Raw genomic sequence first — 27,839 nt, forward strand, 5'->3', positions numbered from 1 at the left:
TGAGGACATATGTGTTTGCTGTCGCCTTCAGAGGAAGATTAGAGTTCAAAGCTTACAACTGGAGTGTTGGAACTTTGATGTGTCTTGCTGAAGGACAGCTCAGCAGTGCTGATCAGTCAGCAACACACTGCTTTAAAGTTCTGTCCTCTAGTGGAAGGACAGTCCCACTACAACACCCTAAAACTCTGTTGTAGTTGTGCAGAAAACGTGCATACAGCATATTTTTAAAATCATCTTAGACAGCTTCAAGTTCATGAAAGTAAATTCCCGGCAGGCATCCTCATAAAACCCCCTCTTGTGAACACACTATTAACCAACGCAAGATTCTGTAAAAAAAAAATGACGCCCCCTTCTTTAGGTACCTTGCCAGAAATAAGGATGTGAAAACTACAGGTTCCATATATAAATAGGATTCAATCATAACAAGGGTAATAGGGCAAGTTAATACATTCACTGTTACTGTGCCTGCATGCGAAAAACGAAAAACTCGTAAATCACGTAAGTCATTTATTTTTCTGTACAAACAGACAAGATTTTTGTATAAACTGTACAATCTTTTTCACATGCTGAGACAAAAAAAGGCAATTACACGAAAGCAATGTGTAAACAAGGGAAGTAAATTTACTGTGTCTATGTACAATTTATAAATAATATTCACTATCTTAACACACCTCCATTACAGATGTTTTACATTGTCAGGTTTAACCATTATGGCAAGAGGCAAATCACCATGTATTATACATACATGGACTAAAATCATTAAAAGGAGGACCTCTCTTCTGCTCTTTTGTCAATTAATATGTCATTTGAGCTGGAGAGTATTGACTCACTCCAACTCAGTGAAGCGAGCAAACATGGCTTTGCGGACTGCATCTTTGTACGTGTCTGAGGCAGAGAGGGTGTAGTTGCTTCCCTTAGTGCCAAGTCCTGCTCCTTTTGTTCTCAACTGGGCCTAAGGAGAAAAACAACATACGTTAAGTTCTTTGTAGAGATTTATGCACGCACGCACGCACGCACGCACGCACGCACGCACACACGCAAACAATCAAACAAGCTGGTATTTGCTTTGGATACCTCAATTGGTGTAGTGATGCCCTGCTGGTTGCGACCAAGACCTTTACCCTCCTTCCACCCCATGGCCTGCAGCATTTTGTTCCCAATATTGTCACTATTAAGGCCATCTTTAGTAGGCTGTTCATAGTTACTGCAAGGGAGGAAAAAATAGGGACATTTTAATCACATGACTAAATACACACAAAATGAGCAATCAGACGGCTGTATGGACTGGAAACAGCACTTTTCACAATTCAGTAACTAAATTACTTACATGACTGGTGCTGGCTGGCTAAATTTCTTCTTTTTTGGTGCTGGGGGTTCAGGGATGCCATATTTTTCTCTCCTCTCAGCTGCCCTGTCTCTATATTTCATCTGTTCACCAGAGATAGGAAAACATTTTTGATTATCTAAATTAATTCATGTTTACTGTGGAAAAATTTGACTAACTAGCAACTGGGTGATTATGTAGTGAGTCGTACCTCGGTCTCTTTTCTCTCCAACTCTTCCAACTCTGCTTCGGTCATTTTGGATCTGCGGAGAACCTCCATGTTTTTCTAGGAAACACCACAGACAGCATGAATACCTTGTTGAACTTATGACTGAACAGATTCCTTAATCCACACTAAAAATGATTTAGTCCTGAAGACACTATGTGTGACATTACCTTGTGGAGGTCAGAGAGTTGTTGATGTCGAACCAGACCCTCTTTGTTTGGAAACTGTCTCCTACACAGCAGGCAGGCCAACTTTGACCAGTCTGTCAGGTCTCCTTCACCACAAACCGGCTCTGCTCCACCTTCCTCAGGGTCGCTGTCCCCACTGTAAGCTGCTACAAGGCCACACTAACCACACCATGGATAAACAAAGGTAGGTGTTAATACTAACATCAACACCTGAATATAACTGAGAATATCTATTTAAAATTGTGTCAAAATTGTTTTGACAATAGTTGCAATAACACTGCAAAGGAAAAGTTTAGCCTTTCCAACACAGGGGACATAGAAAACACTCACTTTGGAAGAGTTAACTGAGGTGGTTGGTGGCTCTTCTTCAGCAGCCCTTGGCATCTCTGACATGAGTCTTTCTAGACCTCCTGACTGCTAAGAGAAAAAAAAAAAAAACCCCAGTTTATTTATGAAGTTAAAAGCCTTATGCTTATACATTCAGTCTGAACACTTTGCCAGACATTAAATCCTTCTGTATTACCTTCTTTTCAAACAGTATGAAGCCTGCATCTGCAGCTGCTGCCTCCTTCCTCTCTTCTTGACTAATAGGCTGGAAGCTACTTTTGAAGTTCTCTTTCTGCTTGTTGAGAGTTTTGGCCCACCGCTCCATATCTTTCGCAATCTGAAAGAATCAAAGAGATTTCAACATCAAAACAAAATCTAGAAACAGACATTAAAAATTAAAAATATATGTAAAAGGCTGTGTAAAAGCTGAAGAGGTGCTGATGCAGAATTAATTTCACAGTACCTGCTGAGCAGTCTTGCTTTTGGGCTTTTCCTTTTTCTCCTTAGGTTCTTTTGATGCTGCGTTATCATTTTGTCCAGCATTTGCTTCGGTTGAGGCAGGTACGTACGCCTGCTTCTCACTGTCCCAGTACAGATACTGCTGGGTCTGAGAGTTGTAGTAATACTAAAAAGACAAAAACATAATGAAAACCACATAAACTCCTGTGAAAATCACAGACATGACAAGTGACTCGCATGGTGGCTGTGCACTACTTACATGAGAGTTTGGGTCATAGTAGAGGCCAGTTTGAGGATCATAATAGTAGCCAGAGGACTCATCATACTGATAGGTGGATGTGTCAGGAACACCTGTCGATTATAAAACAGTATATAGTTTACACGCACAAACACACATTTATTTATATGTATACATAAATATACATGTATATGCAAACAATAATCCTGAGGACTTTTACACGAGGGTTGTGACTCAACAAGTGTGTCTGACGACGTTTTCATGCATGAACAAAATAAAATTTAAGTTATCAATATTACTGCATCGTTAATAACCAAGCCCTCAAGGCACCGCTGCATGATTCAGACATTTGGCCAGTCACATCAAAGACTAGTCATGGATGTTAGTAAATTTAGCACGCTCATCAAGCCTGTTTTTAAAGATTCACCCGAGCAAACACTAGAATATCAGTGTGACAATGACCTCAAGATTTTCTCTTTATTCACATCACACTTCAACTGGACAGGCTTTAAGGGACTTAGTGTGTTCATACCAGCACTGATGTCAGCTGTCTGTCCTGAAGCTATTAATGTACTGGCAGCAGTAGCAGTGGGTACAGGAGCAACGGGCACTGACGCAGCCTCAATGCCTGAGAGATGTCCAGTCTGGGGTTTTAATTCCAGATGCTGGGCAAGTGGCAAAGCCTGCAATGAAGACAATGTCGTTTTTACATTGTTACACCATTACATGCATCTGACGAATGGTACTACACATGTATTTACATTATAAACAAAGACGTGTATTACCTGGACAGCAGGCTGCACAATTATATGTGGTTGATAGACTTGTGCAGTCTGTGAAATAACTACTCCGGCTGCAGTTGGAACAATCTTCACACCCGGGGCAGCTGTGATTTGAAAAGCACAATACTGTGACAATTTGTCCAATAACACATACACATCACTGTGTAAACAAAGTCATATTTTTGTATCGTTCAGAATACAGAAATGATCTTTGTGCTTGTTGCTTTAAAATAATAATTCTATCTATCCATCTATCCATCCATCCATCTATACACACACACAGACACACTGTTTATAGCGCTAACAACTTTAGTAAGAACAAATGTTAGAATATACTCATCTTAATAGCTGAAAAATGATATTTTACTAGCACTTAAAATAAAAAAGGCCAGTAAGTGCATGAAAGCATCTCCTACCTCCTAATATCCCATTTCCCTGTGAGGTGCTGGCTCCTGCTCCTTGCTGATAGTATGTCTGGTAGTCCTATGGTAAAAAAAAAAAAAAAAGACATTCATTAAAATATTGTATTTTGGCCATCACTCTGTGCAACTGCCTCACCACTCAGCTTTTATTCCAAAGGACACGAAGATGCTGGCCACTGTAAACATTAATATTTGCTCTAGAGCCGATCGATCGGTAACTGATCGGATCGGGCCGATATGGCAAAAAAACGATCGATCGGGAAATCCGATAAAAGGTTAAAATCACTGATCCGATCGCATTATACATATATTATACATGTGCTTGTGTTTGTTACATTCCGGATCCAAAGGGGGCGGTAGTGCGCAAAACCGCTGCCGCTTCAAAACAAAGAAGAAGTGTTGTGTTGTGGTCACACTGCCTGCATGCACTGCCAACATGTCAGTTATATGGAAGTTCTTTGAAATATGTGAGACAGATGTCACACACGCCAGCTGTAACGCATGCAAGCGTTTAGTGCCTCGTGGGGGAAACAAACCAAGTAGTTTTAATACTACCAATTTAATTCAGCACTTGAAGTCGTTTCACAGCAAAGAACATAACGATTTCCTGCAACTAACTAGCGAAAAGAAAAAGACAACGCCGACCCCACAGGCACTGCTGCAAACAACACTGGAGAGCACGCAGACCTACAACCCTCGCGGTGAGAAGGCCATGGGAATCACACGAAGGCTATATAGCTTATATAGGCTCAATTTATATTTTATTTTTTTATACTATGTATGCAACAATACAGCCATTTAAATGGCTAATATCAATAAATGACTGAACTTTCAACCTTCAGCTCTTCTTGACTGCCTTCTAGAGGCCATTTTGGCATATTGTTTTCCACAGTGCCACTGCTGCTATGAAGGAATATTGAAGTTACTGTTATGCAATAAATAAAGGTAATCTAGTAGTATAAATAAATAATTACAAGGTTAACATAAATGAAAGACTATAGGCCTTTGCATGAGTGGATGAATTAATGGGGAAAAAAAGAGTAAAATAATATAAATATTAATAATATCGTTCCACGTGATCGATTGGTTCTGATCGGTAATCGGATCGGTGAGGCTTTAGGTGATTGGTGATCGGTATCGGTCCCAAAAAACCTGATCGGACCATCTCTAATTTGCTCAATATCATAAGACAGTGTTGTGATACATGTGCAGACTCATGTTTTATCCTCTGTTGGTGAATGGAATGATTAGATTTGCCTGAGGACAAATTGTTCATGATGCAGGCTCCTATAGCTGCCACTAGATGTTACAAGAGTACCATATTTTGGTGAATGCATCTTTAAAGCGAACACATATATTAGAAAGTATCAGCTGTGAAGACAATGTTAAATGCATATGTTATGCTACTAACCTGTGCCATTGGAGTGTAGCCCTCTTGTAGGTAGCTGTACTCAGACATTCCCTCTGAACTCTGCTGTGGCTGAAAGGGTAAAGTTTGGGTTATGAGCCTTTTCTTTTATATTGACACTGGGAGATGATAAATAACAGGATGTTAACAGAAATGGGCCAACCTGACTGGAGGACCACTGGGCTGCAGCAATGGCTGTGCTGGCCACAGAGAAGGCACTGACACGATTCCCATCAGGTAGTAAAAGGTCCCTAAAAACAGGCAAATGACATATTATTGTGTTTTCCTTGTGTACCGTTTTGATCCACATTTTCCAAGCAAAGACTTAACAAAATAGATGGGAGGTAATTGTGTTCATAAATCGCAAAACCAAGGCACATCTTACACTATTCTACTCACTTTCTAGCACTCTTAGCATAATCCACCCCTATTGTTTTTCCATCCAGTTTTAGAGGAGGCTGCAGACCCTGTAAGATGGTAAGCAGCTGAGAGGCCTCCTGTTAAAACAAGAGATTATATTGTAAGTGCAGGCATCATGGAGAACAACCAAGGAGTTATGTTACAACAAAATTAAGCTTCTGGTAAGTTGGTGGTTATTGTAGCAGACAATTATGATGCTGAATGACTTTTACTTGTGACACTTTTATTCTGTATGTTAAAGAAGGCTTTACCAGAGGAGAGGACAGCTGTACAAACGCAAATCCTCTGTTTTGGCCTGTCTGCTTGTCCTTGATGAGGCGGATGTTGTTTGATGAAAGATTAGCATATGGTGCTAGGGCTGTCATGATGGCTTCCACGGTGGTCAGAGGAGCAATATTTCTCAGGATGATTGCTGTATGGGACAAAGGTCAATCTGTTAGAACGACATACTATGGATACAGATAAGTGGGGCATTACATCTATGACAGAGAAGTCCTTACTGTCCCCATAGAAATCTCCACTGGGTTGGGTTTCAGAAACTCCAGTATTATTGCCGGTTTCACTTTCTGTTGAGAGAATGACAGAAGTAAGAAGGGCATTAACAAAGTCTTTAGAACTGTTCTTTTAATCAAAGAACTGGAAGTGAGTTATAAAGTGATACGTGTAAAAAACCTCTGCTAAATATGATTCAACATTTTATGGTATCAGATAGCTTATATCACAGCCATGTATTGTGGTTTGCCCCATGTTGTATGATCAGGTAGTATGGAAAGAAATGCAGGCTGTTTCCCATCTATGCACTTTGCCTACATCTGACAGAGTGACAACAACACAACATAGAGTTTGCGTTGCATCTCAGCACTGTTGACCCAGCCTGCTGGATGTCTGCAGTCAGTGGCCTCTTGTTGATTTAACTACTTACCAGCTTTGGCTGCTCCACACCTGAAGCACTTCAGCCTCCTCCGGAAATTGTACAGGCCACACTGCAAGTAACCGTTCAAATCATTTTTATTATACACCTACTAAAGCCCTGAACAGTGCTGCCTCAGAAAACAGGCAATCTATATTGGTGCAGCATACCATACTTACCCGAGACACAACCTAACCTTTACCACTTATCCAAACGTAGGTATACCACAAAATAAGCTAACAGGACTGCAACAGTTGTAATTTATAAACCTATTTTTAAATACTTATAGGCCTGCTTGTGTGTGTATGTGAGGTGTGGCCATGAACCTGAGACAGGTCATCAACTTACAGTGTTGCAGAGCCAGTCTTCATACTTGTTTCTGGGGTGACTGTAGTGCATGTCCACAGTTTTGCCTTGGATGGTCAGACGTTTCTGAAAGAGGACGCCAAAAATCAGTCAAGTATTCCTGGCAAGCATTTCTCATCAACAGAGCAAGCAGTGTTGGAAGGGAGAGATGGGGGAGAGGGACCCCCAACAGATAGCCTTTGTGTTAAAGACAAGACAGGCACATGATGTATATGTGAACATGATGTATGGAGGGTTTTCTTTAGGTGTTTGGGACCCGAGTGCCCAGTCTGAGCTGGAGCAGAGTGTACAATGTGCCCTAACAACCCTAGCAGACATTTTTAACTGACAGGGATGAAAAAAATTCACATCTACTGAGGGGTAGGATTTAAAAAAAAAAAAAAAGAACAAAAGACTGAGCTTACATTCAACCCTGAAATAACACTGATAATGCCTCTATCAGCAAGGTAAAGATAATGTGTTCATTATCTTAAATGCAGTAGTAGATCTCACTAATGTCAAATATGCAGATTTGAGGCAACTGCCATTACAGTTAACTAAAACATCAATATACATATATTATGACTATAATCATCTATCTTAACACACAAATCTCTTTACCCTGTGGCATACAATCCATGAGGTTTTTCCTCTTTTTTTCAAAAAGATCTGTACAACTTCCACACAACTTATTCAATACACTTTGGTTGCCATTTGGGTTATTTTTTTCAGATCCCCAAGATTAAAACTAGACTTGGCGATTGTGAAGCAACCTGATTGGTCTCCATCCATCGGGTAGCATCTTGCAAGTGATAAAAGTCCACGAAGGCGAAACCACGGCTTATACCTAGAGACAGCATTCAAATATAGACGGGAGGCGTGTTAGTTAAGAGTCCATGGGCATATTATTCAAAGTCTTCCACAAACTGCTTCACGACCCAGGCCCTGTTTGGTACACAACTGGCCTCTCCTTAGAGTTTTACCATAGCAAGAAATCCTGCTAATTCCACTTTTTGAACCACACTTAACAAAAAAGTGTGTTTGTCAATTGTCAAAATTGTTATGGTTGCTCTCACTTACCTTAAAAAGGTCCAGAATGAACTGAAATGTCAAGTCTTAAATCAACATTTTTAATCCTTTTTCAAGTAACTTGATACAATTCTCTCCTAGTTGCTATGGGAAAATGGGTCTGAATGGAAGCAGATTGGCCCTATGGTCAAAGACTGGGGGGGAGGTTGGGTCCGTCACATATCTGGTTCTCACCTGTTTTCTTTTTCATCAGCCTCACATCCACTGGTTGCGGTCCCTCAAGTTGGTCTATGGCAAAACGAATCTGAATAACAAAATACATATTTTACTTTGATATCATGATTCAAAATCATTTTCCTGCTACAGAATAAGGGGTGCTTGTACATAAAACAAAAATAGAAGGAAAAAGAAAAAGAAAAAGAGGCTGCATAGCTGTGGAGACAAACTGAAAACTCACATCATCCTCAGTGACATGAGGAGACAGACCCCAGAGCATTATGGTCTTGCTCTTCTTCTCCTCCCCAGGCTCCCTTCTGTAGTCCTGCTCTGGGTAGTCGCCATCGGAGTGATAACCATCTTCTGATCTATCACTGTTGCGTCGTTTTCTTTCTCTTTGCTTTAAAACAAATAGATCAGTGCATCAGTAAACTGAGATTGTCCTCAAAAAGTTGAATATTTTTACTGGAAAAATCATAATATTAGAATTAATACCTCTGGACTGTCTCTCGATCCTCTGCGATCTTCAAAACGCTCACTACGTCTGTCGTCGCTCCAGCGACGCATGTTGTGGTCACGCTCTTGGTCCCGCTCCCGTCTGTCACGCCATTCTGATTCATCTCGGGACTGGTCAGAGCCATACCTACCACTACGTTCTGTGCGACTAATCCTAGTCAGGAAGACATTGAAAGACAAAGTCACACATCATGACAACTACCTGCAACTGCATGATATTCTTTAAATGATTCAATGACATGTTATTGCATTTGCAAGCTCACAAACATAATTTCTTGATTAGCACGACCGAAAAATGAATTTGCATGGGGCATGTACGGTAAATCACAGATTTACACTGAAATATGTCATTATTCACAGTATTTGCTGCAATGTCTACCTTTCTAGTCAGTCTTGATTTTCCCATTAACGGGATAAAGGTCACAAAGATTCTTGAAGATGTCATGATTCAAATCATTTAATCATTTATCCTCAGTTAAGCACCAGTAGATTCTTAAATCCTGTCATTACCGTTTGTTAGAAAACAGCAACTTTGCATAGTGCTATCATTAATAATAGCGAGAAGGACAGTAGTAATATAATTTCCAATAGTATTCTGTGGTAGGCATTTCTTATAAATCCTGGGGGAAATCACTTTACATAATGAAGTGAGTATCCTTCAGGTTGGGCTTTATAAAGAAGAAGAATGGTTGAAATTGAACTAAGTTAGCTGAGTTAAGTTATCAACAGTTTGGTGAGCATCAGTGCAATTACTAAAAGCTTACACTAATGCAACTACAGGCGGACGTTCTGAGTGTAATTTATGGTTAGCGTGAAATTCACAACACTGCCATTACAGTTAACCACACCTTCCACAGCCAGCGGCGCTAGCGCAGATCATTGCTCACCTTTTATCAGCTCCCATTTCCCCTTTTCTGCACACACACGGCCTCTAGAAGGAAAAGAATAAATAACATTTTTTTAAAGCTTAGACTTGCAAAATATACAAACACTTTGGGTGTCTTTAGTTTATTAAAATACACTTCAACTGCAGTCAAAATATATCGATTCAAACGAGCACAGGAGTGCAAAAGAAAATGCTTGTAAACCATAACATGGAGCCGGACTACCGTTAGCAAACAGAAGGGGGTTAACTAGGGTTATGTCTAAACCGGCTCGCCAATGCGACGCTGCAAGAATTGTTTTCAGTCTCAGTCTCAATGTAGAGCAACTCACCAGTGTAGTTTGTTAACAGTGTAAATAACCACTAGAAGTTTTTAAAAATGTTATCTGACAAATTGCGAGCAAGAAAATTCATCTCACGTCCAAGGACTTTACACAAAACCACAACGACCCTTCTTCGTCCCAAAATGCATCAGGGTATCGCCCGTTGCATCATGGGAGATGAGCGTTTTGCCCCGAATTTGCCTCACAGGCAGCACCAGGCGCTCGGATCTTAGTTTCCGAGGTCGAACTCCGGTTTCTAACAATTGGTTATGATTCGGTTTATATTAGATATGATTAAGAATTGGGCCACGACTACGACTGCGGTCACAATGTATTACACCCTTCTTCTTTTGTCAATACGAAAGCAGATTTGCAACCTTAACATTTTTCGATGTGAGGTTGGGTACGGAGTGCTGCCTGAAAGGCTAGAATAAGGGCACAATTGCCCCATTTATCCTCCGCCATTTTACTGGGTATACCGTCAAAGATGCTCTGCAAATATTTGCAATATAATTCGATGATATACACATGAGCAATATTTGATTGATTCGACAGAAGACTGGCTGCACTTCAAATGTTTTTTTTTTTTGTTTTTTTTTAAAAGCAACATAATGTACATGAATGCTAAATACAATATTTTTGATTGTTAAACTCTTCTAAAGGCAATTTTAATCCCTGTATCTAGTCTTCAGCTTGGTCCCAAAACCATCCTAAATTTTGATAGAAAACTGGCTCTCCCTATCATTTCTTATGTTTTTTTCAAAATAGAATTATTGACTTCTTCTTACTTAAATTCGTGTTAATAGAATGTTGTTATATAGTAATAGTTTAATTAATTTCATCCTTTTACATAACTTGTAGGACATGCTGTGATATAAAATAAAAAGGCTCTTTCTACACAATGCTAATTTTCACACTTCAGCTGTTCAAAATATTGAAATACATTATTTTCTCGCTTGGTGTTCTTAATGTGTGAAATACCGCTGTCCAGAATAATATGCATATTATGCAATAACTTGTACATAATGTTCTTTCACTGTCAGACTATCTGAAAGCACACTATGTCCTGTATATGTGGTCTTAAATCAATATACAGTATGCACAACCATCACTGTTTTACCAACATTCATACGACTGCAATTGACTCTTGCACCACGTGTAGAAAACCATAGATAATTTGTAGTAGCTACTGTACATTTTTATGTTTGTCCTATACTCAGTGTTGAGAGGTACTGTGGAGCAATTCCCTTGTCTCAACATAGCTAATCAAAAAGGTTCAATCTGACCAAGATAAACAACAACATGATACAACATCTTTTTTGATCATTTATTACAGTATTTAAATCCGGAAGCATCACCAAACAGTTCACTGTACAAGCAGGTCTTCGGTAAAGATGACTACACAATTACGTCTTCAACTTGGCACACAAGAATGTTCCCCTCCAAAATATCTGATGTGGTAGTGACACGGTTTACAACACAGATGATTGACAAGTTGTGCTGATACCAGGTCCATGATGGAGCTCCAAATATGTTTTTAAAACCAATACTTACGGAGGTTATTCTTATTTTGTAACATTGATGATGCTTGAGTCACTGACACCCAAGGCCGAGCCATAGTTTTCTATACAAATTTGTCATAAGATAAAACAACACAAAACTCAATCACTTAATATAAAAACTGGTCCACGTGGTCCCAAAAAGGAAGGTGGAATCCATCACACTTTTTCCAAGAAATTCAGGATGGTGGGGGGTGGGATGGGCAGGTATCTCTAGGATGCTATGAACCTCTTTGATGAGTTCTAGGTCAAGGTTTCTCCTTTTGTCACCTGTGAGGAGATTCATAATCATGCATTAATAATATCATTTCAAGCTTTCAAGTACAAACAACAACTGGATTGTTTAAAAATGACAATGCAGTATACTTACTCTGGCCTCAATATATTCAATCCTCCTCTCCAACGCCGTCAGCTTCTCGTTGAGAGTGGCCAAGCGGGATCGACACGACATGTCTGAGGGTGATGAACTGGATTTAGTATGTTACCGTCAACAGTCATGGTATTTCATGATGTGGGGCGTTGCTTGTCAATGCAGCCAATTACAACGGCAGTTCGCTAATCAAAAAAAAACAACGCTTTTGTGACTGATAACTATGAGGGAGAAAACATTCAATTTCTGGGGTTATGTTGCTGCTGCTGGTATTTAACAGACATGACAGCCGAGCAGACGAGCTAACGTTAGCCTGACAGCCATTAGCATTAACTTCGCTGTCTCGACACTCACATTTTATAGTCGTCTAACGCATTGTATTGACAACTGTTAGGCTGCTAAGATGAGTTCACAAGCGAAATAAAATGTAAAGTGAATCGACAACAAACTGTCACGGCACTTCGGCGAGGAAACCGTGACAAGCTCCCAGCTAACGATGAAGCTAACTGCTAACTGGGAGTGGCCATTTAAAAACATCAACATCAATGCTAGCAGCTAGCTGCACTAGCTAACTAGCTCTAGCTATCGACGCGAGATATCCTCACTAATGGTGATCTTACGTGCAAATCGGTCGTTAAAAGCTTACCAAACGAGTTTAGAAAATCGGCGATTTTTTTGATGCTACTCGTTATTACTTCTATATACTCTCGATTCGCCCAATCCTGGTGAATCTCCCTCTGCACTGGGTCTTCCTGGCCAGCCATGTTGGATATCGCAGCTTGGCGTAACGTTACTGTTCAATCAAGGATGACCCCCTGCGTTCATCCAGGAAGCACAGCGGAGACAGGCAGGGTGTCGCTGTTCTAGACTTATGGCTAGGAATTCATACAAATAATAAATAATAATATATTTTATATAGTAAAGCAATGCAGTGTACACTAACGTTACGCCACACTAGTGTGTAAAACACCTTTAAATTGATGAATGGTAGAGATGGGGGTATGTACAGACTGATAGTAGTTTTTTTTCCCCAGTGATCTTAAGCTATAATAATACATCATATTTATTAATTTTGCATACTAACCTTGAATCTGCAAAGTAACCAGTAACTAAATTATCCACATAACTGTAGTGGAGTAATGGAAAGAAGAGGAAAATACAAAAGTTAGCTGACCTTAAAAGTGTAGTGCAGTAGACTACTTGAGTAAAAGTACATAGTTACTTTCTACAACTGCCATTCAGGTAGCTAATAAAAGGCATTTTGGACTCCAGTACAGCATCCCCCCAAAGTTTGTTTTTGTGATAGACAAACCCCCACAGGATTACCTTAATTAGAGTTGCTAGCTGGCCAGACGTGAGTCTTCAACAGTCACCATGACTCGTCTGAATTTAGTACCTGGCTAAGTCATTGCTTTGAATGTGACTGTTCAAAGAGTTCATTCACATAAACAGAGATATCAGCTAGGACTTATGTATAATACTTTAATATCTCAATGTAAATACATTTTCAAAATACTGTACTTTAGAATATTATGAAGGTATTGTGTGTGTGTGATGTGTTTGTATACAAATGACAGTAGTACTTTATATGACATAAAATGTTTATTTATCCTCGTATTCCAAAGAAGATATTTGTGATATGTGTCACACGCCGTGGTGGAGTCAGATTTTACATTTTCATCAGAAACTCCCCTCACAAAAAGGTTACAAGGAGAATCTTCATTGAGTAAACAGGCTGATCAACCATAGTGTACAACAGTGGAAATATCACAAACCTAAGAGCACTGCAAATTACTTAAATGCTAAAGGTGGAAAAGCATGATATAAAAACCCCAAACAGATGATTTACTGATTAAACTTTTTCAGCCGGGCTGGTCATAACTGATAAACTTAGAAGCAACCCAAAGTGCGTTGTAGCGCACGTTACTTGACCTTCTTAAGTAGCTCTTTAATATCTGCCTCAATGTCAATGGTGAGAAAACATCTGCTGTAGCGCTTGTAGGGCTCGCCATCAGGACCAACAAGGAACTTCTCAAAGTTCCAGGAGACGTCGTCTCTCCTGACGGGACTCCAAATGATGGACTTTGGATCAGTCATGAGAGCCATGGCATCATCGCTGGGGAATGGAAGCTTTTCCTTCAGATAAACAAATAGGGGGTGGGCATCTTTTCCATTCACATCCACCTTCTCCAGGAGCTGGATCTTTGGCTCAAAGCCATTCCCTGGACGGACGTACTTCAGAGACTGCAGGATTTCATCATTCTTGCAGTTCTCCTATTATTAAAAATACAGAAAGGTTGAATACATTATAGATGGACAGTATGCCATCGAGTCAATTAAAAGCCATGTGAGGTTTTCAGTCCAACTGACACAACGAGGCCAGTGGTACATTCCTCACTGTACTGTACTAGATTTAGTGGTAATTGTGTTTCTATTGAGTATTTCCATATTCTTACTGCTTTATACCTCTATACTTCACTAGGCTACATTTTTCACTTTTTTCTCCCTACAGCAACATTTACTGGTTATTTTGCAGAGTTAGATTATTTTATACAAAACCAAGGATCATATTATAAAATATCACTCGTCACTCATGAGACACTCTGCTGCTCGTAAGTCCTTTATTGTCATCACTTTAGTACATTATGCTTACTACTGTCAGTAATTCTGTGCATTTAAAGTGATACTGCATTTTTTAAACTAACTTTTCTAATATAAATATTTAAATATATATATATAAACTTATATATAAAAGCTAAAAAAGAAAAACTAATCAAAACTAGTCTCCATGGCAGACTGAAAAGTCACATGTACAACACAGGCATCCTTCAAATTCAGAGTGTCTTGCTCACAGATGAGTTTAATTAACTGTACATTGGTTATTGGCTATTTTTGTTTTATAGCTTTTATATAGCTACATTTGAGCTGTTCAATATGAGCATACAGATGGGACTCAATAGGCTGTGTACATAATACCCTCCATCGTGAAAACAGAGTAGCCCATGTTTCAAACCGCACACGTCTCACCTGGTGTCCGAACTGGTTGCAGGGCACACCCAGGATAACGAGCCCCTTGTCGGAGTAACGACTGTGGAGCTCGTTCATCTGAGTGTAGTCCCTGGTGGTTGTTCCTCAGAGGGACGCCACATTCTCAATGAGAACAACTTTCCCCTTCAGCGCAGAGAAACTGAACATTTCTCCGGACAGCAGATTGGCTGTCAGGGCGTAAAACCTTTTCACATTCCCGGCCATTCTCACGACTTCCGAATGAACTGCACGAACAAGCTGCTTTACTTCAGAGAAGTAAAAAAAAAGAAAAACACAGCTTATCTTTATTCAGGCGGGTCAATGTCAACAAGTCAGCTGCAAGTCCAGCCTTCGTTTCATTACGGGGCGGGCCTACATGTAGCGCAGCTGTTAAGGAAGTAAATATGTTTTCCGTTGCCTTTGAGGAAGTAGGCTGATGAATATGTATGACCCTTTATTTCTTTTTCTTTTTTCTTTTTAACCAAATATGGTCATCAGGTAAAACAGTGTTTCTTAAAGGTCTACTACACTTTGGATTTTCAGCTGCTGTACTTCCAATCAAAAAAGAAGGCGCCAGTTCACCTCCAGGACACTGTAGAAGTGCCCTTGTGCAAGGCACTAGACCCCTAAGTGTGCGTGTATACATGGCAGCCCCCCCTCTCCACATGAAACCTCTCCATTGTGTGTGTGTATTTCGGGCCTGTGCGTATGTGGGTGGAAAAGTAACAACAGAGTGAAAAAATTATGATTTCCTTAAAAGTATGTCTGTCTTCTTTTTCCTCCCCCTCTTCTTCTTCTTCTTCTTCTTCTTTTCGTTCTTCCTGAACCAAATAGTCTAATGTTTTTCTTTTCTTATTTGATAACTTTAGTGAGGCTACTAGTTACTCTGCCTAGCCAAGTGAATTTTTAAACCAATGTATTTTATCTGCAATCAGATAAGACATAAGAAAAACTCATACATGCATCAGAAAAATGCTGAATATCATAGCCAATGACTGGGCGACCCATATTTATCCAATACTTAAACTTCCATTCTGAAAAAGTTAAAACGTTTGCAACACGTATTGTCTTAATTAACATGTGCGAATGTTGACTGTGCATTGACACTTAATCTGAAGTTTAAAAAAAAAAAAAAAAGTAGTTAATATTATTTTTCTTTTTACACTGTTTTCCTGAGTTTTACAAGTTTATTGGGAGCACATTTCACCCCTTCGAACGGCACAAGTGGTACTTTCCAGGAAGTCACGCGCAATCTGATCAGGTCAAAGATCAATAGCTGCCTGAAAACAGCAAAACATTAGGGGTTTTACAGGAAATAAATCGTGTTAAATGCCCAGGAGAAGGTAACAGCACCTGTTAGACAACCAACATGGCGGCCTGGCTGGTGTCCGGCCTGTCGGTTGGTGTTGTATCCATGGTTATTATAACGGTCTCTTACTTCTTGTACTCGGGACTCCTTGCAGACGTTACCGTAGCAACTGGCCCTCCTCCCATAAAGAAGGTAATTACCTTCGCCTACAAATACAGAAAAGGACCCTACAGAAACTGCTGGAAACTTTTTCTCGAGACTTCAAAAATTGGACCAGAGCTTTCGCCTATAGCCGTATTTTATGATGACCCTGGCAAGGTAAAGCATCGCTCTAATGGCAGTTTCTTTTCCCCGTGTTTCTGGGTGGTTTGCTCTATTTATTTATTTTCTTAAACTTATATGTCAGGCAGATTTCACTCCGTATTGTGGTCGACCGCTAGATGGCGGTAGTGTCATTCCCTCCACACGAGTGAAGCAGTCGAAGATGAATCCCTTATTCCTCAGCAGATAGTCTTGATGGTTTAAATATTTGAATTAATATTTGAATCAATGAACAACTGATTTAACTGCATTTGATGTAGTCTTGACGCTCTGTCTTTGTTTCTATCTTTCCCCCCCCCCCTCAAACTGTTGGCACAAACTGATTTTTTGATGTTTTTCCCCTGAGCAACATCATAGCACATCTGGCCAGGGTGTGGTGTGTTTTGTGGATACAGATGTCATACAATATTATCCAAGAGCGTTTTGCGGTTGTATGTTTAAGATGCTGAGATACTGACCCAAACCAGAGATAGCATAAGGTCGAATGGGACTCCAGAATGTTCGGTGCTTAAAATTATATCAATAATGCAAAGCATTTTTAATTAATGCAATAAACTGTGAATTTTGTTCACAGTAAATCATCAAATTGTTCACACAGTTCATTACTGAACTAAATCCCAATTTCTTTTAGAGTCTGATTTAGCCAATTTCTCAGTCTGAATGAGATATGTGGATGAATTTAACTTCTTTCAAGCATTTTGAAAAACAATCTTGTTTGCCAATCAGCAGTATCTGGAGAGTTTCAGTCAGCCTCCTCAGCTGTTGATGTGATGTGTACTGTGTGTGTGTTTGACTGGTGTTGTTATTTTGTGATGTATTGGATGGTGAGGGGCCACTATGCAACTTTAGGCCATTAGGGAGTAAAACTACAGCTGTGTGGATTATAGTGTATTTTTATTTTTTAATTTATCAAACACATTTCGTCAATCAGTCATACAGTTGTCCATGCTGCTTTTGTTTGATTCGCCATTTGACAGTCAGATCAATAGCTTGTCTTATCAGCTTGCGGTTTTCACAGGAGCAGCAAGTTGTATAAATAAGAATCATGTTGGTGCGGTTGTTGCTCTAGCTGAGAGGAGCTGAGATGTAACAGTGTAGTATAAGTGTCATTGGAAAGTAAAACCAGGGTACTTTGAAATGCAAGTTATGAAATATTCATTCCAGTAAAACTGGTCTAGGGAAATAATAATGATGAAATACGCGTTAGACAAGTCAAAATGAGGGCTTTATAACAGTTTTGTGACTGTGACTGAAGCTCTTGTGGTCTCCTTTACTGCCACACTGGTGCTGCTGAAAAAACACAATTAAAAACAAAAAAGTTGGATCACTCTTTGAGATGATTGCCTGCATTCCCAAACCGCTCCTGGTGTGAACTCATCCATCCCAAAATCTCAGTGTCCATAAGCAGCAGGAAATAATATCTGCGTGCTCTGTTTTCCTGATACCTAATCCTGCACACTCTCTGGGGTCTCCAAACGCATGTGGCGCCGGTTCCCACATTTTAAAGCGAGCCCAGCATGATTTGTTTTTGCAGTAGGGCCGAACAGAACAAGAAGGAATGAAACAAGGAGTTGCACCTTCAAATGGTTAAGCAGTAGAGTTTGGTGCACCGTGGAGGGTCTGGAGGTTAAGGTAACAAGGGTGGAAAACAGGGTCCTAACAGACTTGGTCTTCTGTTTCTATAGCATAAGCTACTACTGAATGCAGAACACTGTATGTAACTACCGGTCACAGAGCCCAACTGATACCTAATTTTTGGGGATGATGCCGATACGATATAAGGGAGTGAGAAATTGCAATTGACTTTATGGCCAATAAACACATTTTTTGCGATGATCCCTTAAATGTGATTGGGGCAAACTTGTGACATATCTATGTAATGGAGTCAGGATATTTTACAGTTTAACAATAAATCTTAGTGTCCAAAATGACATCAGTGCACAAAAACATGAAACTTCCCTGGGAATTAGATAATTATACATTTTTCAAAGCATTATAATTGATTAAAATAATGGGTTTTCATATCGATAATTACTTATTGGACAGCATATACGCCGAAATACATTATGATGTATCATGTAGAGCTGGGACATATTTGAGATTATATACCGTTACATTGTTGTATTATCATGATGATAGGATGAAATTATTCACTATATCTTTGTTAACTTCATATCCCATTCCACAGTGAATCTCAGACTCTGAGACGTCACAGAGCCACTGCGAATGACAAAGGGAAAGTATGAAGGGAAATTAAGTTGAAAGAATGTGATTATTGTAATGAAGGAGTGCTTGTTGATGCTATCATGCTGACCTTTATTTAACTGATATTCAACTTGGACCATTTTGTTTTTTTTATCAGTTCCTTCCTCTATTATCTTTAATAAATCATAAAAATTGTGGGAAGTGTGAACTTTCTGAAGGGGCGGCGTGCCAGAACAAATTTGAGAACCACTGCCATACTATATCATTATGTACCATATTTTAGTATTCTATCCTACACCATGCTATTTTGCCATCGACTTGCTTTTTATCCTGTATTATAATTCTATTGCATCTCTATATCAATACCCATTCTGTTATCTGAGATATCACATATTAGTCTGGTGCCTGCTGTTAAACTTGAACCTAATTTTGGCTCAAAATACTGTTAGTTTCTAATGTGTATTCTTGTCTTATTTTTGGTTTTATATAACTCTATTTTATACTTATATTTCTTATATTCTTATAACTTCCTGTGGCTCTATAATGGTTTATCCTCTAATAAACTAAGACTTTCCATGTGTTGAGCTGAGGCAATTATCAGTATTTCAGACAGAAAATCAACTATCAGTTCATGATTTAAGTCATATATTAAGCTTAAATGTGGATCTGGTTTCAGCTTGTCAAATATGAAGATTTGCTGCTTTTATCTCAGTGTAAACTAAACATATTTAGACTGTTGGTTGGATAAAACAAGTTATGGGAACTGTCATTTAATGAAATAAATCACCAATAATCATCAAATTAAACAAAATATAGTCATTGTTTTCATCTCAAATGATTAGAGACCCTACTACTATGAGTGGACCCTACTATTTCATTCACCCCTATTGAGATAAATGTGGTGGAGAAAATAATGTGAGATTAAAACAACATATAACTTTCAGAAGTCAGGATTTATCACATTGTGTTTGAGACATTAGCTTTGGACAGGTATACTTGATAAACTGAAAACTGAGTGCATGTGTGTATGTGTACTAGTACAAAGTTACAAATAAGCTGCCCAAGCAAAATGTTTGATCCCTGTCTTGCTTGGCCCTCATTTTTGATTCTTTGTTTCCATGTTAAAGACCCTTATTTTAGAAGAAGTCTAGAATCCTGAGGCGCCAATACAATCAAACATCGTCAATACTGAGGTACTGCGTAAACTATCCTGTGATACCATCTCTTTCACTCAACTCTGATATTCTCTGATACATACCATTTTTAGAACCAGCTTTCCACAGTATTGACTTAAGTGGCACAATTTAAACCTGCCACAGTCTGATGCACGACAACCTGATGGAATGTAACCAGAGTTCAGTGATGGACTCTTCAAAGCTTTGCTTCAAATCCCTTTTATTGTGCACATCCTCTTTTTTTTTTTTTTCCCAAGCTGGCAATTAGGCTAGCAGTGGGTCCTGGTTCCCCTGCGCAGTCACAGCCAAGTCCTGATCTAAGTTAAAATAATTGGGGTAATGATCTCAGCTCATTAGCGTCCAAGCCTCAGAATGCCATTCAGTCCCAGCGTCAGGAGCCCCAGAGAGTGATCTCAGATGGAAGGACTGTTTTTTTGGTGTCTAAATAGTGAGAGACTATCTATTGATATTTGCTGTGAGAAAGATTTTCAAAAGTGCAGCTGACAGAGGATAAGTGTCAGTGAGGCTAGTTTCATCCTCTGTTCTCGGCTTTCTCACTTTTACCTCCTTTAATCACTTCCTCTGGAGAAACAAAAGACCTCAACGAGGACTTAAGTTGGTCCTGAGCTGGTTGCCATGGATACAGGGCTGGAGCTGCTCCGTCTGCTCCTTCAAACGTTGAACACACATATTCTGGTCCCCCCACTCACTAAATCCTTCTCCACCAGCAGCCTCTTCACAGTTTCAAAAGCAGGGGGTTTCCAACCCCACTTCACCTCTACCCTGCAGCTTTCCTCTCCTCCTCTCCTCCCCCCTCTGCTCTGTGACAAACTTTGACGAATGCCAGAAGGAGGATAGGGGGGCGGATCATGTAGTTCTCTGTCAAATTCGATATTTTGAGTAAGCGACTGGGTTAGGGTTTGCAGTCCTTGAGATGTAGAATGTCTTAAAAAAACAAAACAAAAAAAAACTGGATGACAAGTTGAACAGTGATGAGATGACACATGTGTCCCCATGTCTCCAGGGACCCATGTTTGGGTCACAATATGATGAAAGCTGTGGTAGGGGGCCGGTCAGGAAATGTGCATCATTTTGAATGTTAGTCGTTGTGTTGAATGATGAAATATTAGAACATTTTCCCAATATTTACCCTTTCAGAAAGTAATTGTAAGACATTTAAAAAGCAAGCTTCGCTGAATTTCAGTGTAAAATACTTACCTCTTACCCAGTTGCTTTACTGCTGCCAGTTCAGCCAATGTGCGACAGAGATGTGGCTCCTTCAGTTACATTTTGGAAGCTTTTTGCTTAAGATGAGCTGTCAGTGTATTGAAGAAACATCAAAAGACAGCACACTTGTGTCTTGATGAGTGCAGAGAGGCAAAACAAAGATTGTGGACAGAGGATTGTGCTTTTAGGCGGTGGTTCTTTGTTCTGGACTCCCTACATGGAGCCCTGTGATGATTAATAAATCCGCTTGGCTCAGATGTCCCGCTGTGAGCCCCCAAAGCAACTGAAGTGTCAAAAAATATCCTCAAAGTTTCCCAAATGTACTCGCAGTTCTTAGAATAAGATCAGTCAAGCCATTAAATGGATGTTAAAGATCAATATGTTTTGTATTTAAAGTGTTTAACATCTTATCTATTTGTCTGAAAATGTGAATCTTATCAATATTGTGGACATTTGATGGAGTTTATCTGTTTTTCTTGCAAACCTTTATTGTGTACGGCATTTATAATCTCCACCGAGCATCCAAAGCATTATGGGACCAGACTTTCTGGACAACCATGGTGGTGTTAACCTGTCATTATCCTGGGATTGATTTGGCAACACATGGTAGGAAAGTATGCATCCAAAAAGAAAGGGGCTTTCACTTGAAGTGTTTTTCCAGAGCTGCTTGTCCCCATGCATTAAAAATAGACAAAATGACAAGAGAAAACAGCTTGGAAACTGGTCTCATGTTAGACTGAATGCAGTGTTTACATCTGATCAGCTTGGTTCAAATTGAAGATTCTTTACCTAAGAATAGAACTGGAAACTGACAGTAGATACATCACAAAACCTGGCCCTTAGATAATTGTTTTTTTTATCAAAAAGATGACTAACGTACAACAATTCTCCCTACAACCCTGAGACAGGGCTGCAACTAACAATCATTTCCTTGTTTGCAGACCATTTTCTCTGAATTGATGAAGCGTTTGTTCTATAAAATGTAGTGGATCTACCGCTACGTTGAGTTTTGGGCGTTTTGGCAATTTTCTGTAGATTGACGAATTGTGAGGGTGTGATAATATAACCGGCGTCTTCACATCAAAAGTACAACATCAGGGAACCACTGTCCATCCACTCTGACTGCGTTTGAGCACCAAGCATCAATGTTATAAACATGGAGTCCACCTCTCCTTGTCTGACTGTAGTCCTGCGCTCTGTTGGCTCAGAACACACATCCCTCCTGTCAAGTGCAACAGCTTGATCGGAGATGTTGTGGAGGAGACAGGTCTGTGTGCGCATAATGTTCCATTTGTCCATTTTCTATTCCCTTCAACCTGACATTAGCCAGAGCCAGGAGCAGCCTTAAACTATTCTGGATTTTCTGGATTTATTCTGACTCTTTTCCTCCCTGGGTTGGTCCAGCTGGTCAAGATGATCGAAAGACATCGTGGGTCACGATGGACTCAAAGAGTTAGAGAGATAGCCAGTAATACTTCAAATAGGATTGTCCCTTTTTTGTCTGCTGATGCCAAACAAATCTTACACCAGATTTAGCAGATTTCTCACTTCTTGCAGTTTTCCTTTGTGTTTGAAACTTTGAAAAATTAGCTTATCCTGCAGTGCACGGAGAACACACACACACACTCCTACCCATGACTGGCCTTGCGTGTTGAGGAGCAGAAGGAGAAAATGGGCATTCTCAGACACACTGGCTGGGCTTGAAGCGTAGCATTGATAGGTTTATGAACAAATTGGACCATTCCGGCGTATTTATTACACAAGCCTTCAGTGGTGCTCAGCTCAGCACAGTGGGAAGAAAGTCTTGGATGTCCCAGGAGAGTTCATTTGTAAAGAGTGTCTCCCTTTCCCTCTTTTTTAATGGGCAGCAGGGTGCTCAGAATGGAGGAAGGAACAATAATTGCCTAGCCGCCAAATGCTCCAATTAGAGCTCTGACTGATGAGCATATTTCTCTTTGAATTTGACACCTGGCTAACATTAGAGGATCTATCTTTTTTTTTGTATAAATCCCACTGTATCTCTGCATTATTTTTTTCCTTACATTACAGTCTATGGTTTGTGACTCGTCAATCCTCAGAGACAGGTCCTTTAGAAGTATTGATGGTGGCATTTCAGAGTTTTTTCCCCCATTTTTTAAGGAAAAGTAGCATTTTCTGCTTGAGAGCATTAATCTTTCTGTCAGTGTTGCTATTGTCTCATAGGAGGTTCTATATAATTATGGCATTTGGAACCATTATAATGAGGGAAAAGGGGAAAGGTCAAATGCTGGAAAGACTGTGACTGTGGACCAGGAGGTAAAGCTGGCCCTCCACTAATCGCAAGGTTGGAGGTTTGATCCCCAGCGAAGTGTCCTTGGGCAAGATATTGAACCTATAATTGCTCCCTATGGCTGGTGTTCTTTGTATTTTTCTTGTGTATATGCTCTCTCGTATCAATCTGTTTTTAATTGTTCATCTGATCTTTTTTTCCAGGTACCCCAACTCCAAAACCGCTACATTGTCGGCAGTATTCTGAGCGAGGGAGAAAATGAGGTCGATGAGGAGGTCCAAAAGAGATATGAGACAAAGGGCTATAAGGTCTATTCCTTTCCCTTTCCTGAAATCACACACATGGTCATTGCCTCATTCCCCAACAGGACGCTTCTCTCCGCCTTTCTGAGACTGATCAAAGTTTACAGGCCGTTAATCCGCTACATGAAGGTATTATCACTCTCTTTTCTACTAATCACAGTCGCTTGAATTTAGTGTCACGGCATGTATTCTTTAAATATTTGTTTTCCGTAACCAAATATGGTGTTACTTTGCATTGCAGCTCGGTAATAACATGGTAGTAGCGGGCTTTGATAATAAACAGAGAGCAATTAACCAATTAATGCCATGTGATTACCAAAGTAATGACCAAAGTGATGATTGTGGACCTCCCTCATATAATTGTTGGCCAACACAGTCAAGTGCCCTGCCCCCTTCGCCTAGTGAGTTGCACATGCATATTATGCTACTCATTAATGAGTACTGTCTACATAAAAAGGCATAGTGTTAAAATGGTAATATCAGTGTGACATTTTTTCTGACATTGACAGGACAACCTGACAATAATTATAAAATAGATGTCGCTTTCACAATATTAGAGGCTATCAGTGCCATACCTTAAAAATCACATGGACATTTTTATAATGATAAAATAATAATTACATTATAATGCTGATATTCATCCTCCCTTATGCTCTGAACATTCCCCTTTGTTTTAAGGTGACACTGTACAAACTATACCATGACTTGTTGCCTGAACCCTTAACCAATAATCATGGCTGCACAATGAACTGTGATGTAAAGTGAAGACATGTAAATGCAAAAGTAACCATTAAATAGGAAATAAACTGTACATGTACCTCTCTACGTTACTGCGTTTCAAATCCTGGTGTTTTTGTGAAAAGTCCTTTGTGATATAAATGTACAGGAAGCAGAATTAATCGCTGTGCATCACAGTGAAACAAAGTGTATCTTAACACACCCATCATCGACATCATCTCACCTCAAGTTCCTTACATACTTTTCCCACGGGGGTGTTCAGTGTTCTCACAGTGTCTCGGCTGCACAAAGAACATCATTAAAACATTTTGTAGAACACAGCTTTCAGATACAGATTTGTTTCGGTGTTTTCTGTTTTGACTACATTCATGACCATCAACACAATATTTAACGTCATTTCTGAATGACATTTCTTATTTAAAATGGAGCTAGGTACCATAGATAACCATTGTGAGTTAGTACTTGTGTGCTTATTTTAGTGGGAGCAAAACAGAAGAAATGTGAAGTGTGTGTGTGTGTGTGTGTGTGTGTTGCGATAGAATGAATCACTGCTAACTCCAAGGTGGGCATACATCAAGCCAAGCTGCAGCAAGTAAAAGATCAATATCCAACCCCATGATCGTCACGTGCACGTCTGAGTCATACTGTGTGTTTTCAGGCAGCACAAAGTAAAATTCAGTGTGAAAAGCTGAGCACATGAAATTGTTTCTTTGCACTTCCTTGTGCCTTCTCTGTGGCACCCCCTGGAGGGTTAGGAGGTAGGTGTGTGTGTGTGTGTGTGTGTGTGTGTGTGTGTGTGTGTGTGTGTGTGTGTGTGTGTGTGTGTGTGTTAGGTAGTAAGGCAGGAAGAGATTTATGATTGGAAAGTAGATGTAGGGTGAACTTGGAAGACAAAGAAGAAGAAAGAAAGAGAACAATTTGAGCTCCTTTTAGCACTTCATGATAAACGATCTCACTGCGTGCTGCTTGAGGGATTCTGGGAAAGTGAGTCATTGTGACGAGGAGAGAGTTTTGTGGAAGTGGTCTGATTATGCACGGCACTAAAACAGGTGGCCACGCCGCAGGTTGCCTCAATCACTCTGCCTCTGCTGGAGGAATGTGTTTGTGTGTCCTGTCTGGCTGACCGTACCATCTGCTTGGACGCTGTTTCAGTCTGGCTCTGCTCCAGCGGCACTTAGCCTGTCTGAAAGGTCAGCTTACACAGTCATCAAGCTGGACATCAGTTTCCTTCACCAGCAATCCTAAACCCATCTTCTTCAGATCTTTGTTTCTACACTCACTGGCTGTAGATGTGTAGCTCCACATATTATAATATAATTAATGGTCCCTATAACAAAAAGTCTGTAAAATAGATACTTGTTGAATCAGGTATTGTAACAACTTCAACAAATTGATGTATTTTGACCCACTGGTGATTTTCTCAACTTTTGATACATGGATTAATATTTATATTTAATAATATACAGATTTTTTTTCTTAGTAACAGTCCTGAAATATATTGTACTTTAAATGCATTAGTTATGAAATACTGTTGACCTACAAAAGCAAACAAAACTATCCATGTCACCAGGTCAGTTTCAGAATTATCCTGGTCATGATATTTAGGGTCCAGACACACCAAACCGACATCAAAGGACATGTGGCCATGAAGGTTAGCTGTTGCATTGCCTCAAGTCGGCTGTGTCTCGTACAATAAGCTGCACTTTAACCACACCGCAGAACACAGCCGACCACCAACTATGGGAGAGGAAGTAACCCTCCATACAACCAGGTAGCAATGGTCTGAGTTCGTTGTTCAAATGATGAGACCTATTTTTTATGCTGGTTTGATGATAAAGAAGAATATAGTGGCCCACAAGTAGGGTTGACAAGATACTAGCAACACCTCTTAGTACAATAATAAGATTTAACAGCACCAATACCTCCTTCAGAATTAGAGCTGAGTTCAAAAAACAAAACTGAACTTTACAAACTCAGTGATGGAATAATTTGCTGCAGGCTGTTGTATTAGACATAGTTTTAGCTGCATGTATTGAATAAACTCCATCAACTGATGGTTTACCCACTGGTGTACAGTAAATGTGTTGATTACATTCACCAATGTTGGTTTTCACTATGTCTCACGTGGGTGGCTTTATTGTCCTACAGCTATTATCGATATGCAACAACTGAAAAAAAAGCCCACTCATAAACTCTAACACCATCAATGACCTTTTCTGGAGGAAGGCAGGTTGAGATGGCAGAGAATACTGCATATAAGATGGTATACAAGACATCTGTCTGTGTGTTTATTGGTAGGATTCTTCTAAATTCAGAAATGTATTTTCATGTAATTTAGTTGATAGTTGAAAAAATTTGGATTTCATGGGTCTGGGAACACATTTCAGCCACAAAACCATTCAAGCCATGTGTTTATGTTTAGAGGCTCAGGAAATCCCTTTTATTTATTATGTAAGTAACATGAATGAATTGTGGGTGTAACTCAAGATAGACAGTTGTTCAGTGCAGGTGGAGTTTGCAGCTGTCAAGCTTCTACGGCATAGTGGTGTTACACTGTGATAATTTATTTTAAGGCAGCCAAGTAGTTTTTTAAATGCAGCTGTACGATCTTGAATATCAATTCAGCAGGGATGATGTTGTCCCCCCTTGGTTGTAAACCACACTATGCAACACTTGAGCTAATTTTGTGAGAGAAATTCACAGGGAAGTTAAGTTCTTTCATCTACAGTGTTACCTCCTGGAGATTTATTCTCATCTATCACAGCATCCATCCAAAAACAACATGGACTTCTCTGAGAGGCAGCAGCCATATGTAGTCTGAGAAAATGAATGCAAATTTTACTGAACACATTCACATATCGCAAATTCAAAGAGTGACAAGAAAATATGTTTTCAAGCAAATCTATGCTTTTCCCAGCCATCAAACTGACCGGTAAAACCCCAAAATTTTGAAATTCAAGCATTTAAAACAGCCAAGTAAAGGACCCGCACCACATTTATTTCCAAAACTAAATGGCACTCAGAAGAGCAAATACTTTCGCTTAGGCTCAACAGTCCCTTTTAATTCTATCAAGATAATTCAACATCAAGGAAAACATTTAAATCTGCCAGATCTGTTTTTTTTTTTCTCATTTGGATCAGCATCAAATTGTACTAACTCATAAATACCAGCCACATAAATATTTCAGATTTTCAAAATCCATGCATTTTACCCAGAGAAATGGAAAAAAAACCTTATCATGCAATGTTAAAGAAAGTGAGAAAAAACTTTTGGATCAGTCCTGTTATAAGGATCCTCCCCTAAGGTTAATGGGGTCTGTT

General features: G+C 39.6%; 4 protein-coding genes across 11 annotated transcripts in view; 1 reads left to right on the plus strand and 3 right to left on the minus strand.

Annotated features, from left to right (window-relative positions):
- Window positions 1–494: 494 nt before the first annotated feature.
- Window positions 495–10,186, minus strand: rbm5 (RNA binding motif protein 5). 2 transcript variants are annotated; one of them, XM_030418776.1, is made up of 25 exons: window positions 10,026–10,186; window positions 9,698–9,741; window positions 8,790–8,964; window positions 8,536–8,694; window positions 8,313–8,382; window positions 7,823–7,896; window positions 7,053–7,136; window positions 6,717–6,777; window positions 6,295–6,360; window positions 6,046–6,206; window positions 5,774–5,871; window positions 5,538–5,625; window positions 5,378–5,446; window positions 3,961–4,027; window positions 3,548–3,648; window positions 3,295–3,445; window positions 2,784–2,875; window positions 2,529–2,690; window positions 2,262–2,402; window positions 2,069–2,152; window positions 1,721–1,897; window positions 1,536–1,610; window positions 1,328–1,428; window positions 1,075–1,204; window positions 495–952 (listed from the first exon to the last, which is right to left on the minus strand). In XM_030418776.1, exons 2-25 carry the CDS (start codon window positions 9,712–9,714, stop codon window positions 827–829), a joined length of 2,529 nt encoding a protein of 842 aa, XP_030274636.1. In that variant the 5' UTR covers window positions 9,715–9,741; window positions 10,026–10,186; the 3' UTR covers window positions 495–826. The 2 variants fall into 2 exon arrangements, with proteins under 2 accessions (XP_030274636.1, XP_030274635.1); XM_030418775.1 differs by having other exon boundaries at window positions 2,069–2,155; window positions 9,698–9,739; window positions 10,026–10,175.
- A 1,143-nt stretch (window positions 10,187–11,329) lies between these two features.
- On the minus strand, window positions 11,330–12,919 carry brk1 (BRICK1 subunit of SCAR/WAVE actin nucleating complex). The gene is made up of 3 exons (XM_030418784.1): window positions 12,592–12,919; window positions 11,946–12,028; window positions 11,330–11,845 (listed from the first exon to the last, which is right to left on the minus strand). Exons 1-3 carry the CDS (start codon window positions 12,707–12,709, stop codon window positions 11,819–11,821), a joined length of 228 nt encoding a protein of 75 aa, XP_030274644.1. The 5' UTR covers window positions 12,710–12,919; the 3' UTR covers window positions 11,330–11,818.
- Window positions 12,920–13,532: 613 nt separating this feature from the next.
- Window positions 13,533–27,542, minus strand: LOC115582677 (glutathione peroxidase 2). Of its 2 annotated transcripts, XM_075488174.1 has the most exons (3): window positions 27,538–27,542; window positions 14,973–15,205; window positions 13,533–14,219 (listed from the first exon to the last, which is right to left on the minus strand). In XM_075488174.1, exons 2-3 carry the CDS (start codon window positions 15,195–15,197, stop codon window positions 13,869–13,871), a joined length of 576 nt encoding a protein of 191 aa, XP_075344289.1. In that variant the 5' UTR covers window positions 15,198–15,205; window positions 27,538–27,542; the 3' UTR covers window positions 13,533–13,868. The 2 variants fall into 2 exon arrangements, with proteins under 2 accessions (XP_075344289.1, XP_075344288.1); XM_075488173.1 differs by lacking the exon at window positions 27,538–27,542 and having other exon boundaries at window positions 14,973–15,336.
- The window catches only part of tex264b (testis expressed 264, ER-phagy receptor b), a 40,364-nt gene continuing 28,749 nt past the window's right edge, over window positions 16,225–27,839 (plus strand). For 2 of the 6 annotated variants that reach the window (XM_030418782.1, XM_030418783.1), the window contains exons 1-2: window positions 16,225–16,599; window positions 23,682–23,909. In XM_030418782.1, the coding sequence (XP_030274642.1) occupies window positions 16,342–16,599; window positions 23,682–23,909 (486 nt within the window). In that variant the 5' untranslated portion in view covers window positions 16,225–16,341. The remainder of the gene's footprint in view (window positions 16,600–23,681; window positions 23,910–27,839) is intronic. The other 4 variants (XM_030418777.1, XM_030418779.1, XM_030418781.1 and 1 more) reach the window with 3 other exon arrangements.

This window comes from Sparus aurata, chromosome 6, assembly GCF_900880675.1.
Source record: "Sparus aurata chromosome 6, fSpaAur1.1, whole genome shotgun sequence".
NCBI classification, from domain to species: Eukaryota; Metazoa; Chordata; class Actinopteri; order Spariformes; family Sparidae; genus Sparus; species Sparus aurata.

Coding starts and splice junctions, on each gene's coding strand:
- brk1 (XM_030418784.1), bottom strand. CDS start 12,709: ATGGCTGGCCAGGAAGACCCAGTGCAGAGGGAGATTCACCAGGATTGG. Junction 12,029..12,591: donor CGATTTTCTAAACTCGTTTG/GTAAGCTTTTAA, acceptor CATCACCCTCAG/ACATGTCGTGTCGATCCCGC. Junction 11,846..11,945: donor TTGAATATATTGAGGCCAGA/GTAAGTATACTG, acceptor ATCTCCTCACAG/GTGACAAAAGGAGAAACCTT.
- rbm5 (XM_030418775.1), bottom strand. Junction 5,872..6,045: donor TACAGCTGTCCTCTCCTCTG/GTAAAGCCTTCT, acceptor TTGTTTTAACAG/GAGGCCTCTCAGCTGCTTAC. Junction 4,028..5,377: donor GCTACACTCCAATGGCACAG/GTTAGTAGCATA, acceptor TTTTTACCATAG/GACTACCAGACATACTATCA.